Genomic DNA, 18,342 nt, shown 5'->3' on the forward strand with positions numbered 1-18,342 from the left:
AACAATAAATAATTTAGATTTTATAAAATTAATTATTGAAATAATTTTTTAAAAAAGATAATTTACCATGTACGTAACGAAACCGCAGCTGCTAAAAGAGAATCGATGGTAAACACGCTTGTCACTTGTGATGATAAAGATAGACCTGTATTATAAATATGTGTTAGCAAATATATAAATACATGATAAATAATTAACAAAATTATTATTTTGAATGAAAAGTACCATTATAAAAATCAACTTTAATTCGCATTCCAAGAATTATTAGTTTTGTTGCAATGATGTTTGAAATTTGTTGACATTCGTCATGAACAAATCGAGCCCACATTGTTAAAGTTAAAGGCTTCAGGTTATACAAATTAGAAATAGAATTAAGTTTGTAATAATAAAAATATTATAATGCGTTAAATAAAAAATGCTATAAATGTAATTAGAGATGTATTTAAACCTCTCATCAATAAGTTGTATATCTTGAATTGTTGTCCTTCCATTAACAGTGTTGACTTCTCTGGGTGACATCATTTGGATTGCAATAGCTAGAATCTCTATTTCACCAAAATATTTTTTGTTAGTTCATTATGAAACAAAAGTATATAAATATATCTAATAATTATTTATATAGTTATTACCTATTTCAGAATCTGTATCCTTATAAGCATCAAGCTCATTAAAAGGGATGATATTGTACTCTGGAGCCTTTAGCACTAGTTCGTCATCTTCAACATTTTCAATAATTGTCTTCGAATTGATGATCCATTGATATTCATGCGATTCGATTTTGTGTCTTGCATCTATTGCTTTGACATATGCATTGCCTATATAATAAGATTGAAAAACCTACAATGTATCATCGCGCAGATCGATATCTTTACCAAATATGACTGCTTGTAAACGATTTCCCTATAAAAAAAAAATTGAAGAATTAATCAATTGGATTTAAAGAAATAAATATTTATATATCAATAATAAATACAATATAATAAATACAATAAGAAAATATGTTTATAGATTGAAATGTATAAAATATAATAAATATAAAATGATTCATACCTGAGGATCTATCAATGTGAGGTTCTGATATTTTGTTATTGAGTTTCGTGCAATCCTTTTTGGAGATTTTTCTGCAACGAGCATTTTTACTTTCCAGTTTTTGGTAACTGGAATAATGTCTTTGATTGATGCATAAACGGTTCGCATATTTGCTATTTTTACAAATTAGAAGATAGAGAAGTATTACTATATGTATATTATAAACAATATAATATAATTAAAAAAAACAATAGAATGTATAAATGATAACAATATTTGAAAAACATTAACTGAGTAGACTAAAGAATATATTAAATATGACTATTTATATAGCATTATAATGAGTTTGTTATTTTCAAAAAATATTTATACACAATAATTTTTGTACAATTTTTTTCATAGTTATCAATTGTAGTTGGTCTTATAAGAATATTTACTGAATTGACAGTTTTGGCTCTTGATAATGCTACATATAATTGTCCATGAGAAAATACTGGTTCGGGTAAATATATTCCGACAAAATTTAATGTTTATCCTTGTGATTTATTTATTGTCATTGCAAAACTTAATTTGATGGGAAATTGTGTGCGTTTAAATGGAAAACCATTATTTTCAGTTATATCTGGTAAGTATGGAATTCTGGGTATAAAAACTCTTTTCCCTTTGTGATGACCAACTGAAATTTTTGCATCAATAACATTACGATTAAAATTACAACAAATCAATATGTGCCATTGCATAAACCCTCTGAAAGATTTATATTTCTAAGCAACATGATGGGACAATTCTTTTTAAGCAATAATTCATGTGGTGGCAATCCACTTGGTGTTAAAGTGTTTAAAAAATCTTCGATTACACCTTATTCAGATGTATCAATTGTTTCATCGAAACTATAATATCGCACCACATCACCAGGAAATTTTTCAATGATTATGACATTTATTTCATCAACTGAGTGATTTTTTGGTGTTAATATAGTTCGATTTGTCATTTCAATTAAATTGTTTGAATAATTTGATATGTCTTCAAAAATAGCTTCTAATAAATAATTTAAAGATTCAGCATCATTGTTATATTGAATAAGCATTTCTGTTGGAATTTTGATCATATCTTTAACAGTAATTGGTTCATTACCATTACCAATTTCAATTAAATAACGACAAAAATCAGGATCCAATCTAGATCTCATATTTTCTATTAATTTAATTTTGGTTAAAGAAGACCATAAATGAGAGCGGGCAAAGCTTGCATCAATTTGTTCTTCTTTTGTACTTTTTCGAATTACAGGTAATACTTGACGAAAATCTCCACCAAAAACAATAACTTTTCCACCGAAAGGAATGTTTGTATCATTTATATCTTGTAACATCTTATCCACTGTAACAGCCTGCTAGAAATTCAATTGTGAAATTTCTATTAACTTTAGGAATCTCGTGAAAACCCCATAAGTTTTCACGAATCCATTAATCGTATAGGTTTTTGTCTAACTACATAGTTAGTGTTATTATTTACTATGGTATCAGAAGTGTGTTTTTGATTATTGGAAATAGTTAGAAGTGTCAAAATATATTATGGTTTGTGCCATTAGACTTAGAGGGTTATTTAAAATCTTATGACGCAATAACATTTTTTCATATTTTCGGTCAAAACGTCTGTTCAAAACTGTAGATATTATTGGATAAAAAGAAATATCTTAAGGTAATTTTCATGAATATTATTGGGTAAAAATATTTTGAGTTGATTTTTATAGATATTATTAGATAAAAATATCTTAAGTTGATTTTTTGTAGATACTATTGGATAGAATATTATGAGATAATCTTTTATAGATATTTTGGGTAGGAGAAAACTACACTCAACTCTCAACTCCAGTCTCATCTCTTCCATATCTCATCCATAAGTATCTCCAGCCACCTCTCCCCACGAAATTATCTTCATTTACACTTTCCATTGAAAGAATATCAAACACTCTCTCGGACAGCTTTTAGGAGGTCTTTTGCACGCCCATTTCGAAGCTGTTGTAAGTGTTTTATCATAAAGTCTCCTTTATATAAGTTGTGACGCCCCCAAATCCCCACGCCCGAACACGGGGAAATCGAGACGTCCGGATGGTGACAACCCGGGTCACCATCCTATCGACGGGTGCCGAGTGTGTGCAAAGGCAACAAATGTGCACGAAAGAACACGCAGCGGATAACGAAAGTCATAACTAAGTACCAGAATTTTTTTCTTAGCCGCCGCATCCTCGGGCTCAGCCTCCTCCTCTTCGCCCTCTAACTCTGCACCAAAAGCTACGGAACCAAAATGGTACCGCAGGTAAGTAAAACTCAAACACTACCAGATAAAAAACACATAAAACTCAAACAAGATGCATGAAACATGCCCAATGCACAAAGCCCATAAAACACCCGTTTTCCACACACGCCAAAAACCCATTTGGCCTCTCAAACCATTATCCAATTTTAACCGCGTGCACCATGACCTCCCCTAGGGGTCATCCGCACACCCTGGCTCCAGTGCCACACCGCAGAGTACCACCACGCATGTGACACCTAATGAGCGATGCCCAGTTCCGTGCCCCGCACGTTCGTAGCCAAGCATCCTCTAGCCCTCACCAGCAAAGGGCCACGGAGTCGGTGTGTAGGGCGATACCCGGTTCCGCGCCGGCGCGTTCGTAGCCAAGTAACCCCTAGCCCCCGCTCCCGTCGTCTAGCGATAACTCAGGGAACATCACTCAGTTTATTCTGCTCCCGAGTGACCAGAGGAGCTCCACCGGGATAATAACCCATCCCGGCTTGGGCTCGTGATACACACGCACCCGTAAAACCACTCACGCCAATACACAGGCTTTTCACACAAATTCACAAACACACGTGCATGCACCATGTAATGCCATAATAACGCATAATAAAATAATCCAACAATCATAAATCAAATAAACAGGCAACTCCGTCCTCCATCCATCCAACCCCCGAAACTCCTCGGACTCAGTCCGGAATCAACAACCAACAACAATAAATAATTGAATGAGCAATATATATTAAAATCTGAAAATAGGGTTTGGAAAATACTTACAGCGCTATATGGCAATTTTAGAAAACAAGCGGCGTTGCAAACGGTGGAAAAACAGCAACGTCACAGTGAAAATTCACTGTGGCCGTGGGTTTGAAAAACCCACTTTTGAACGGGGACAAACTAGGACACGAGATTGATAGGGTATGGTCTAGGGATGGTTGTGAAGCTATTGGAAGTGATGAACGGCCGTGGGTGGCGGCGGAATCGCCGGAAAATGGCCAAAAAACCCAAATCGGAAACTAAGCTCGTAGGAGCTGTTCCGGTGGTAGTTGGAGGCCGGAAATGGGTGGGTTAGGACGGCAAGGAGTCGGTGATGAAGTGGTGAAGAAGTGGTGGCCGGAGGTGGAGCGACGGCGGCGGATCGGAGCAAAATCCGTGCGCCCTTCTTGGAGCTTTTCCGGCCAAACGGCCGGCTGGTTGGGGGTGGGCTTTGGAGGGGTGGTGCGCCGGAGGGAGGGGAAGAGAATGGGACCGGTGGGGGGCCGAACGGTGGCCAGACGGCACTGGGTTGGGCTGAAGAAACGTTCGGCGTGAGGGAGAGGGAGGAGAGAGAGAGCTCGGGGGGGGACCGATCGGGGAGAGAGAAGAGAGAAAAAAGAAAAAGAAGAAAAAAGAAAAAAGAAAGGAAAAAAGAAAAGAAGAAGGAAAAAGAAAGAGGAAAAAGAAAAAGAAAGGAAAAAAAAAAGAAAAGAGATGTAGGGAAAAGAGGAGATCTAATCCTCATCCGGAAAACAAAACAAACCGCCGAAAAAGATTAAAACCCACAAAAACAACTAAAGGAAATAAAACACGACATCAAATAAATTAAACTAAATTAAAAACCAATTTTAAAATGCAAATAAATTAAAATAAATAACTGATATATTAATTAAAATAAAAACAATTATTTCAGCGAAAATACACTCAAAAGCGGGTCATCACATAAGTTGTTCCTGTCATGCATGCATCATTAGCTTGTGTGGAAGTTTTTTGTTAACTTACTGAGATTTGTAATCAAATCTCACTTTGGTAGTCCCAACTACCTTTCCCCCCGAATGGTAGATCTTGTTTCAGGACCTAAAGGAGAATCAAGAGCTGATCAACTAGACACAGTTGACTAAGTAACGGTGCGACGTCAATGTTAATATAGTAGTTAACGTAAATTACTACTTGTACAATGGAGTTGCATCTTTAGTATTTTTTGGATCATAACCATTTTGGACTAGTGTTGTGATCTACTCAATGGGTCTTTATGTATGAAGTATGTTTTAAGCATTTGGGATATTTTCAATTTGGTGCATAGTATTACTAAAGAAAAAAAAAATTATCCGCTGCGAATATTGCATAATGTTAGATGCATGTTAGGAACATTGCATCTTATATGTCATGAACAGGGGCAGGTAACCTTGTGTTGCATGTCTCGACGCTTCAAATGTCCGTCCGATCCCAAACGGAATTTGGGGGCGTCACAGGGTGGTTTCAGAGCAAATACGTCTCTGGGCAGTAAATCCACATGTCCTTAGGAAATGCACCAAACATTAGGCTTGAAATTTTAGTCGTCAGTAGGCTTGAATTTCTTAAGGTATGAAAGGTAGTATGTGGTTTTTATACATATACTCGTGTGTTTCAAGAAGGGACACATGACTCGTGATAGAATACCTCGGAATCCTAAGGGAAATAACAATCAAGAGGATCAGAATTTCCCGATGGATGAAGGATTAGTTGAGGTAAACATAGTTAACGTTAATCTGATTGCAATTGATGGTAGTATTGCATTATTGTTATTTTGGAGTAGGTCAAGTCTTTGGGGTTGGTAAATTGTACATTGTTTGATTCAAACGAGTCATTGTTTCTATTAATTGTAGTAGTACTTGAGAATTCAGCTTGGAAGCTAAATTTTTACCCTAGTGGTAAGAGTAACAATTTTCATTAAAAATATTATTGTTCATACCAATGTAGATATAGAATACATTTTAGTAATATGAGAAAGGATATGTAGGATTGATGAATGGTATTCCACATATTTGGAGGATTGTTTTGATTCTGAGAATACGATAGAAATTGTGTTTGGAAGAGTAATTTGATTAGGAGAAGCTTTTGCCTTAGTAGGATTCATTTATGATAATAGTATTACCACGCCGCCAATAAATGATTTCTGGCAAAGCACTATCTTTATGGATACATAAATCGATCTTCTTTTGAATACTATTATATGGGGAGTAAAATTTTGGTCTTGAGGATTTATGTGAACATTAGGAACAAATCATTTAGAGTTAAAATAATTGATAACTCATGATGGATAGAAGAGTTATGACAATCATAAGAGAGAAAGTCTCAAGTTTAAGTTATTAACTGGTCAGTTATCGAAGTACCACCTAGGAAGATGACTGATTGTTGCGATTATAAAGAAGTAAGTTAGTCCTAGACCAGTAGAACTCCTTGAGGTTTTTATTAACTTGAAGATTACTGAGAGTTTGGATATGCATGATTAAATGCATATTTATATGAGTCATTGGATCATGTCATATGTATGAAAATCCCTGAAAGAAATAAAATGGAGCACATAAAACATCTACTAGAAGATAGAAACACAAATATGAATATTTGTGAAGTATTATTTTATTATCATAAAGCAAAATTACAGAAATTTGAGGCTCTTTGCCTCAATCTTTAAACGCTCTTACTCTTCAAAAATCTGCATGTCTTTCCTATCTAAAGGAGTAGCCACTCGAAAAGAAGAGTTAAGCAAAGATTTTAAATCTCTGTTCTCTCGCTTTACTGCTTCTATCTTCATGTTGGATTCCATAAGAAGCCTCTGAAGGATAGAAATTTTCTCCTGGAGTTTGTCAACCCCACCAGTCCTGGATTGTAGTCGCTGAGAATATGCGACAATGGCTGATGAGTATCGAGTACCGAGACTCACAAGCTCGTAGATAAGTTCATTATCTGACTTATTAGTCAGATCATTATTGGATTGCATTATAGCACCTACGGAAGAAGCATAAACAACTGGTGAACGAGGTGCTGAATACCTCATGTTTTGGTAATGAGAAGATTGCTGAGCCATTGCAAAGTGAGTAAGCAGAAAGAGATTGCAGAGTAAGAATGCAGACTAATTTCAGAAAAGTGAAGAAGATGAGATGAGAAAGAAGATGAACTGAATAATTCTTTTATAGAGAAAATTATGACGAATCATCTCTCGTGAATCATTTCTCTACAAGAGACAAGAGCAATGTAGTATCATAGCTGCGGTGCCTGACAATTACAGAAGAACAAAGTAGTGTCGTAGCTATGCGGCGCCTGACAACTACAGAAGACCTATAAAAATCATGCACATCAGAGTTGTCTGGTCTAAAACAGAGGGCCACCGATTTAAAAAAAAAAAAAGAGAGAGAGAGAGAGGATAACAGCTTAATTTTGATAAATTCTCTACTAACTTTGGTATTTACAAGAACACTTAAAGTATATCGCCTATGTTTTTCTAAAAAAGAGTTTCGGAAGATTATTTACTTGGAATTTTAAGTTTGGAGAGTGTGTCGATACAACTTGGCCAACCTTGTGGAAAGAAGTATAATATAATTGTTGATTAAAATAAGAGAGTTAAGGAATGACATAATCTCAAAGGTAAATATATACGGGGATAGACATCAGATTGGTAAGCAACACATATTCCTTAACTTGTTATTTCTTACTTACTTCGATTTCGAGGACGAAATCTTTTTTTTAGGATGGGAGATTGTAACAGCCCGCTAGAAATTCAATTGTGAAATTTCTATTAACTTTAGGAATCTCGTGAAAACCCCATAAGTTTTCACGAATCCATTAATCGTATAGGTTTTTGTCTAACTACATAGTTAGTGTTATTATTTACTATGGTATCAGAAGTGTGTTTTTGATTATTGGAAATAGTTAGAAGTGTCAAAATATATTATGGTTTGTGCCATTAGACTCAGAGGGTTATTTAAAATCTTATGGCGCAATAACATTTTTTCATATTTTCGGTCAAAACGTCTGTTCAAAACTGTAGATATTATTGGATAAAAAGAAATATCTTAAGGTAATTTTCATGAATATTATTGGGTAAAAATATTTTGAGTTGATTTTTATAGATATTATTAGATAAAAATATCTTAAGTTGATTTTTTGTAAATACTATTAGATAGAATATTATGAGATAATCTTTTATAGATATTTTGGGTAGGAGAAAACTACACTCAACTCTCAACTCCAGCCTCATCTCTTCCATATCTCATCCATAAGTATCTCCAGCCACCTCTCCCCACGAAATTATCTTCATTTATACTTTCCATTGAAAGAATATCAAACACTCTCTCTCGGACAGCTTTTAGGAGGTCTTTTGCACGCCCATTTCGAAGTTGTTGTAAGTGTTTTATCATAAAGTCTCCTTCATATAAGTTGTTCCTTTTTTAGTCTAGTTTACATGGATATCTTATTTGCCCTATTTGAAGATCATTTGATCAGTCAAATATTGTATAAACTATAAAAAGGTCATTCTGGGAGATAAACTGGAGAATATGTTATAGTTTGGAGTTTTTGACCAAACTAATGGATAGATATTGATCCGAAATTTTTATGGAGTATTGTTAACATGTATATATGACTATTGGTTGAGGATTTTTGCATGATTAAAGGTTTTGATGAAAGATTTTCTTAGATTTAGAAACTTAGAATCTGGAAGAGGAAAAACAGTTTCTGTTTTGAGAAAGTTTAACTCTTTGGTGGTCTAAACCTATTCTAATGACTTTGATAATTTTATTGGAGGATCCTTAACATCTTATATACATGTTATATTATTATTTTGAAGATATTTGATGTTAGTTTCAAAGATATGAAATTTTATGCAAAGAGATATTCAGATAAGCCAAAGTGTGGATATTCTTGGCTAAATTTATGTTTTGGTTAATTTCTAACCATGTGATCTTGAATTAGAAGCTTATATATGTTTTAGGACATCTTTTTAAACCATGTAATGGTTTGGTTTGAAGATCATATATTTATAAGTCATAGATCAAGAGATTTATCAAAACTAGTTGAGGAAAAAGTTTCTGTTTTTGGACTAAGTGTAAAACCAAAAACTCCAAATGTTATTTTGTGATTTTGGTGACTTTAGTTTGATGATTTAAAGCATGGTTGATGTTAGGATGATATTATGAATATGTTAGAACTAAGATTTGATTTTTGAAATTCTTGGAGATGTTTTGATTTAAGGTCAAAACTTGTGATTCAAGTGCTTGGATCTTTTTTATAAAAAAAGTTTGGTGTTGATTATTAACTTTTTCTAAATGGATGTTTTAAGTATGGTTTTGAACTTAGAATTGGAAGATGTTTGTTGCAAAATTTTGGTTTAAGCATGAGTTTTGAAGTTGGAAGGAATTGCAACAAAAATCAAGGGAAATTGCCTATGGATGTTTCGGCCATAGTGTGTTCTTCATAGTTGTGTTTTGTTTTAAATTTTTCTGAGTTGATATTTAAGTTTAGGACAAAATTTACATGAGGAATGTAGATTTTAGAAACTTTTGGAGTTAGTATGCAAAATCCTTAAATTATGGGTAAAACGGTCATTTTCCACATGTAGAGAGTGAAATGAAAATTTTACTCTTTAAGTTAGTATTTTCCATATTTCAAATATTTAGTGATTTAGTTCTAACTTTTAGAATCACTAATTACAGTTCCTCGTGGTCGCACTTGAAATTTTATAAGAAACGCGGAGATCGAGGTAAGTTAGCTTTTAACTTACTAGCAGTCTACTGTGTATGTGTGCTAAGTAAAGGAACTACAGTGTATGTATGTGCGTTATCATATATGTCATGCCATGCCAAGTTATCATGTAATTGTCTATTATACAGAATTTATTCTGTCGTCAATTTTTATCTGTTACATAATATATTCTATCATGTATTACTGTACCTTACAAGTACGTCATGCTAAGTATGCCATCTATTACATGTATGTCAAGTCATGTAATATTCACTATTGCAAGTATGTCATGTTAAATATGTTGTCTATTATATGTTATGCCATGTTACGAAATATTTCTATCTCAAGTTGGTCATGTATTTCAAGTTATGTTCAAGTCACGTTATGTTACGTCAGGGCTTCAGTCCTTTTGTATTCCAGTCACGTTTTATCTTAAGTACATTATGTTTGTATAGAATACATGTGGCCACAACAACTGTGAAGTATATATTTAACTACAATTGTGATGCGTAGAATACATGGGGCCACAACAACTGTGGAGTATGTATTTTTCATGTTAAGTCAAGTTTGTGTAGAATACATGGGGTCACAACAACTGTGGAGTATGTATTTACACGTAGAATACATGGGGCCACAACAACTGTGGAGTATGTATTTTTCATGTTAAGTCAAGTTTGCGTAGAATACATGGGGCCACAACAACTGTGGAGTATGTATTTTTCATGTTAATTCAAGTTTCAGAGCAAGTTCATGCTAAGTTAAGTTTCAGATCAAATTCATATCAAGTCAAGTTCAGTTCTTGTTTCAATTTAAGTTATGTCAATTATGTTATGTTGTACGCTAAGTTATGCTTTAATTATTTATGAATTTGATTATGCATTTATGTTTTTACTGTCATATATGCATCATTAGCTTCTGTGGAAGTTTTTTGTTAACTTACTGAGATTTGTAATCAAATCTCACTTTGGTAGTCCCAACTACCATTCCCCCCGAATGGTAGATCTTGTTACAGGACCTGAAGGAGAATCAGGAGCTGATCAACTAGACACAGTTGACTAAACGACGGTGCGACGTCAATGTTAATATAGTAGTTAACGTAAATTACTACTTGTACAATGGAGTTGCATCTTTAGTATTTTTTGGATCATAACCATTTTGGACTAGTGTTGTGATCTACTCAATGGGTCTTTATGTATGAAGTATGTTTTAAGCATTTGGGATATTTTCAATTTAGTGCATAGTATTGCTAAAGAAAAAAAAATTATCCGCTGCGAATATTGCATAATGTTAGATGCATGTTAGGAACATTGCATCTTATATGTCATGAACGGGGCCAGGTAACCTTGTGTTGCATGTCTCGACGCTTCAAATGTCCGTCCGATCCCAAACGGAATTTGGGGGCGTCACATCCACTGCCTCTATAGAATATTTTCCACACATAGGTGCTTCGTCCCATATAATTAATTTTGCAAGACGCAATAATTTAGCAAGATTTCCTTGTTTGCTAACATTGCATGTACTATTTTTTTCTATATTTAATGGAATTTTAAAGCGTGAATGTGTTCTTCGGCCTCCAGGTAAAATTGATGCAGCAACACCAAATGATACAGTTGCAAGTGCTATCATATGTTTTGATATAATTTCAGCAAGAAGTGTTTTGTATAGAAATGTTTTTCCAGTGCCAGCAGGACCATCAATGAAAAATGCAGCAGGTTTGTTGAGAAGTAAAGTTTTGAGAATTAATTCATATGCGTGTTTTTGTTCAGAATTTAAATGATTTGATGCAAGCAGATCTTCTTGTGGAATTGTAACAGTTAATTCATCATCAATTTCTTGATGTCTAAATTCTTCATCATCAGAGAATATATCAATTGGAGTAAGATCTGCTTGCACAATTCCACAAGAAGATCTTGAACTGTTACAATTCCACAAGAAGATCTTTGATGCAAGCAAATCATTTGATGCAAGACGTCTTAAACTATTTGGCATTCGGTATAAACAAGCTTCTTCTAAACATTTTTCTAAATTACTATCTTTGTTCAATAGACCATGTAAATTAGCGGCTTCACGAAATGTGGGCACAACAATACCATTAATTGTTTTTAAATCTTCAAATGATTTTGGCCCTCTAATGTGGTTCAGTAATATTCGCAAGTAATATCTTTCACCTTCAATTGGATTTGCACTAACAATTCGCCCAATAACATTTCCTTTCTTTCTTGGAGTTCAAATTTTATATTGTTGATTCCAAATGAATTTTTCAGGAAATTCTCTGTACAATAAATTGTGTACATTTTGATCAATTTGATTTGTTAAAAAGAATTCAGTTAACATTGATTTTGTTGACAAATCTAAATTTAAAATGCTGTTTAAATTTTCATGTGCACGAAAAGCTACTAAATGTTGATTTTCAAGGTGCAGATGTAAACTATAAACTGATGGATACATTTCGTTAAGTGTAAAACCATATATTCTCCATGTAGTCTCAGGTGGTGTAATCCATCTACCTTATTGAAATTGTTCAATTTCATCAATTTGTTGATTATTTTCGTCGTTGATTAAATTGAAAGCGATACGATCATGTCCTTTGTAAATATAAAATATATTTATACAAATATTTGACAGCTTTAATTGTAGAACAAATTTCAACATTTATATGACAATTAAATTTTGAAAGAAGATATGGATTATATGGTACAACCCAACGATTATCTAAATTTTGTCCTCTAACTTTCACAATTGTTCCGTCATTAGAACGTTTGTATAACGGAAAACAATCAATTCCAATAGTTGTTTTAGATGTAAATTTTTTAGGATATTGATTTTTGCAAATTCCATTTTTTTTCATACATATATTAGTTGGATTCAATATTCCGTAAGGACCATACATCATATGTTTAACAACACTTTTATATAAGTGTACATTTTTTGTTTTATCAGGTATTTCTGCTGAAACAATTTCATCGAAAGATTCAGGTGCATAAATTTGCCAATCTTTTTGTAGTATTATTAAAAAATGAACATGTGGTAAGCCTCTTTTTTTATGTTCAATTGTGTAAACATATGCGGCAACTTTACCAAAAATTTCTCGTTTAAATAATTCATTTTTTAAATCTTCTAATTTTGCTTTAAATATTCGTGTAATTAAATCAGGACGATTTTGAACTTCTTCATGTGGTTTTAATTCATCTAAAATTTCTTTCCAACTTGGATTACATGTCATAGTTAAGAAAATATCAGGTTTGCCAAAACATTGAACTAATATCATTGCTTCCATATATCTCTTGCGCATATCTATTGGATCTCCAATAAAAGATTAAGGTAGGATAATTCGTCTTCCAATTTTGAAGGCATTAGTTTCTCAAATTGAAATACTATCAACAATACCTTTATATATATCTGATCTAATTTCTTGTTGTTTCGAACGAAAATAATTTAATCTTGATGTTTCAATTTTAATATACATGTCAACAACAAATTGTTGTAATAAACGACCAGATAATAATAAAATTGATTTGTTATGTTGTTTTATTTGTAATTTGAAACAATAATATTTACGGCATGAAATTGTTGGTTGTTTCTTCTTCTTCTTCAAAACTACAAAAATTATAGAAGAAAATTTAGAAATATAAACATATAAAAGTTTAAGATAAGAAAATTAGAAGAATTAAAATTAGAGTTAAATATAGTTTGCCCCCTCCAACTATCATTTAATTCATAATATGTCTTCAAAACTATTGATTGCATTAAAATGCCCCATCTTATTTTCAAAACAGCCCAATCTCCCTTGCCTTTCATCTATAATAAGCATCTCCTTCAATGTAAAGACAGAAATACTGCTTAATTAATTGGTTTCGTTAATATCCGAAAATCATGTACACCGGACATGTTTTCATTGGACTTGCGAGATGTATGGAAAAATTTGAAGATAATGTGAAAAGAGAAATTAGTGTGTAATATTTGTCTAAAACAAGGAGATCTTCTTTGTCGTTTTCCTATATTAAAAAAATAAAAAATAATATTATTAAAGATAAGATATTAAATATTAATGTAAAAATTAACGAAAAAATATGTTAGCTTGTACATTACCTAAATTGGAATTTGACGTTCTTTGAAAATTGAATTTATCTTCATTTAGATAATTAACCTATAAAAGCATTTTTTAATATTTATTGAATAGAATGAGAAAGGAATTGAAGGAAATATTTCTTTTAGTAAGAAATAGTTATGAATAAACCTGATTGGTCAATACTGAAGTTGAGGTATTGTTATCGATGTTAATTCCAGAAAAGTTGGTATTCGAAGACGATCCAATTTCTCTTATACAAATTCCTTCATTGTTGTTTGAAGAAAGGGATAGGACATTCTGAGACTGTCTTTGCCTTCGCATTTCATTATGTCAAAGATTTTTCAACTCAGCATATCTCTATCTTTTTTTTCGACAGATTTCTTCTTTTTTTTTTTTGATTGGATACTATACCAATTTTTTCTTCGTGGATTATTTTCAGTCTCTTCTGGATTTATTCATAAAAGAAGTAGGAAAAAATTAAAAAAAAATGGTGTTAATAATGTTTAAGTATATTTTTGTATTTAATAATATTGTCTTACCAATCGGCATAAAGTTATGAAAAATTGTAAATTCTGTGTCGATTTTGGTGCGTAATCTAAAAAAAAAATTGAACTTAAAAAAATGAAAAAAGAAAATATTAATATAACAATGATATAATATCATCAATTTATCCTAATTATAAGCGCACTTATATAAACATAAAAAAATTGAATAATATTTTTTCAAATGAGATAGAAAAGAACGTATCAGGAAGTGGAGCACAAACAGAGGAATAAAGTGGACACAGCAAATTGATACCAACCAGATTGATGAAGAGCCAAACAAAAGCAAAAGCAACAAATCTGACAAAAAAAACATACATAAAGAAAAATTATTCTCATGATAAACAAAAAAGATGATATAAATAATTTCACTATTTACTAAAAAAAAAACTTACAAGCAAAGAATTAATGTATTGAATGAAATTTATTATCAAACATATTTTTAATAAAATATATAAAACAAAAAAAAATAAAAACGAATAAAAGGCTATAAAAAAACCACAAATAAATGGAAATGCTATTTTGTTTTATTTTTTTATTATAATGTTTGTGTTAATAAGTTAATGTTTATCAAATTTTTAAAAGTTTTCAAACAAATTTTGAAAATAACAAGACTAAATACTATATTTATGTATAAAAACTCAATAACCATAACTTTGAAGTGATTAGTAAGCAAAATGATGTTTTACTATTAATTCCTAACAAACAGTTAATTATAAGAATTTATCAACTTTCTTATCAGTATTGTTAGTTGATATAAATCTCTTGTTAATCCGCCTGAATCATTACTTTGTTACTTGATTTAAAAAAATGTTTATCATTTTTCGTTTACAGATAATTTATAAAAAGTTTCTATTTTATTTATTCAAAAAATAATAATATTTATAGTCGTGAATGTATGAATACTTTGCTACTTCTTAAAAATCTTAAAATTGTAAGTTATATTTTTCACCACAATTTTAAAATTGCACTAAGTTTATCATTTGTTTAGTTTATTTTTCTCTTGTATCATTACTATTCAAAGTACATCAAATTAATAAAAAAATTTATTATACTTATTTGAAATTATTAAAAACTATTTTTATTATAAAAAAAAATGGAAAAAAGTAAATATTAACATAACAATGATATAATATCATCAATTTATCCTAATTATAAGCACACTTATATAAACATAAAAAAATTGAATAATATTTTTTCAAATGAGATAGAAAATAACGTACCAGGAAGTGGAGCACAAACAGAGAAATAAAGTGGACACAGCAAATTGATACCAATCAGATTGATGAAGAACCAAACAAAAGCAAAAGCAACAAATCTGACCAAAAAAAAAAACAAACATAAAAAAAAATTATTCTCATGATAAACCAAAAAGATGATATAAATAATTTCACTATTTACTAAAAAAAAACTTAGAAGTAAAGAATTAATGTATTGAATGGAATTTATTATCAAACATATTTTTAATAAAATATATAAAACAAAAAAAATAAAAACAAATAAAAGGCTATAAAAAAACTCAATAACCATAACTTTGAAGTGATTAGTAAGCAAAATGATGTTTTACTATTAATTCCTAACAAACAATTAATTATAAGAATTCATCAACTTCTTATCATTATTGTTAGTTGATATAAATCTCTTGTTAATCCGCCTGGATCATTACTTTGTTACTTGATTTAAAAAAATGTTTATCATTTTTCGTTTACAGATAATTTATAAAAAGTTTCTATTTTATTTATTCAAAAAAATAATATTTATAGTCGTGAATGTGTAAATACTTTGCTACTTCTTAAAAAAAATACAACCTTTATATAAAAAATTAATTTCTTTAATAATAAATCTCATTTTCTTTTTAAAACGACTAATACTTATATATTTTATAGCTATATTGTAACACTAATTTTTTTAATATATAATACTCAATCGATCTCAGTGTATGGATCGAAAATTCTGGGTCCGTGAACTACGGCACCATCATATTAATTTGGTACCAATAATTAAATAAAATATCAAACCCCAAGGCATATTTCCATATTTTTTGCAACATAATTGATCTTCCAATATTACCTACTTTAAACCCAAATCCTTATTGTATTTAACAGCATATAAAAATAAATTTATAAATTAATGTAATTTAATATTATATATTTTATAATTATTTTTATTATACATTAGATTTAATCTATGGTATAAAATGATATTAATCTATAAATTTATTTTTATAAAATTTGTTTATGATTATACACTTCTCATTGTAAAAATGGAATTGACAAGTGAAGTAATCTCATAAATGTAGTCTCAAATTAGTTTACTATTATTAACAAATTATTTATTTATTTTTTTATTATTATTAAATTTTTTTATTACTATTTATAAATTATTTGAAATTATATCAGCATTGAAACCTAACTTAAGCTGCTGAGAGATGCTGTGCACTTTAATTGTTATATTTCTAAAAGAACACAGGTAATTGGAAATATGTTTACGATCAACAGAGAATCATGAGATCAAGAAGGGCATATAATATGAGAGTTTCATCGATATTTTTTATTGTTTATTTTCACTTTTGGCTTATAACGTTATAATTGGTAGAACTGTACATGATTAGAGCAGAGTCGCGATCAAGTCGACATCTAACCTAACATCGGCGGAACCCCATACAGAAACAATTCATCTGAACTTGGTGCAAAAATCAATGTTTGTGTATTTTCGTAGGACAAGACCTTCATAAAATTATTAAAAGAATTTTAAGCGGTAGACTTCAGACGGCAAAATAGTATTTCTCTTATTAAAAATCATCAGCCCACAGAGAGAAAAAAAAAACATTATTTAAAATTTTGAAATTTTTTATCCATTATTTAAATATAAAAATTAATATAAATTTATAAATAAAAATTATATTAAAACTATTTTAAATTTATTCTATTTTCTTACTATTCGAAAAATTCTAAAATACTCCAAAATATCCATCATAATTAAATTGCAATCACTAATAAAGAATGAAAAGAACTAATTTGGTAATCTAATATAATTAATGGCATATAATTAAACATATATATAAGCCCAATTATTTATTAAGTTCAACCTTCCATTATATATATATATATATATGTCATCTCCAAACATACCGATTTATATATATGTTGTATATATTTTTAGAAGCCTGCCAATCATTAAGTAATTAACTTATAATATTTATATATCCCTTAACATACAATACACGATCAATTATTAGTTGATATAATTCGAGATGAAAAATTTAAAAAAAAAAAACAGCATTTGTCAATTTCTTAGTTTCGTTTGGAAAAGTAGTCATGGATGGATAACTTTTTGACAATTGGTACATGGACATGACTCGCTTCCAATACAAGTTAGGTGGGTTTGATCATGACTACCTTGTGGAATTGGTTTTCATTGGTGTTGTGACGTTAATGCTGTAGGGTCTATGAGAAAAAATACATTATCATGTGTTTATAGACTTACATTATCATGTTTTATCACATAATTTATTTAAGTATATGAATTGCACATGAAATTATAATAATAATTTAAAATATTAAAAGAGTATTGTTACAAACTACCACCACTATCTGTTGTGGGGGGAGGAAAAGGGTGTGGGAAAACAAAAAGGGATGGGGCCTGGGGATTATATTAATATTTAATCGTAACGATTTGAAAATTCATTATTAATATAATGGTTTAGGTGGTTCACTTTGACGTAAGGGCGATTTAGGTGGTTTGAATTTTAGAGCCTTGGAATCAATGGCTTTTAATATTCAAATATTATTCCAAAAGGAGGCCAAGCCAGCAACCTTTGGCGGTACTGGCCTGTGGTGATTGACAATTGACAAAAATGTGTAAAAAAAGCCTACATATATAATATGCTGCTTAATGAAAATTATTCTAATGATAAATAAAAAAGATGAT

The 18,342-nt window shown here is 30.7% G+C and overlaps 1 protein-coding gene across 1 annotated transcript; it reads right to left on the reverse strand.

Moving 5' to 3' along the window:
* Positions 1–1,888: 1,888 nt before the first annotated feature.
* Positions 1,889–11,790, reverse strand: LOC122309468. Its single transcript, XM_043122962.1, has 2 exons — positions 11,410–11,790; positions 1,889–2,416 (listed from the first exon to the last, which is right to left on the reverse strand). The coding sequence occupies exons 1-2, from the start codon at positions 11,788–11,790 to the stop codon at positions 1,889–1,891; spliced, it is 909 nt and encodes a 302-aa protein (XP_042978896.1).
* Positions 11,791–18,342: the final 6,552 nt, after the last annotated feature.

This window comes from Carya illinoinensis, chromosome 5 (genome assembly GCF_018687715.1).
Source record: "Carya illinoinensis cultivar Pawnee chromosome 5, C.illinoinensisPawnee_v1, whole genome shotgun sequence".
Lineage (NCBI taxonomy): Eukaryota > Viridiplantae > Streptophyta > Magnoliopsida > Fagales > Juglandaceae > Carya > Carya illinoinensis.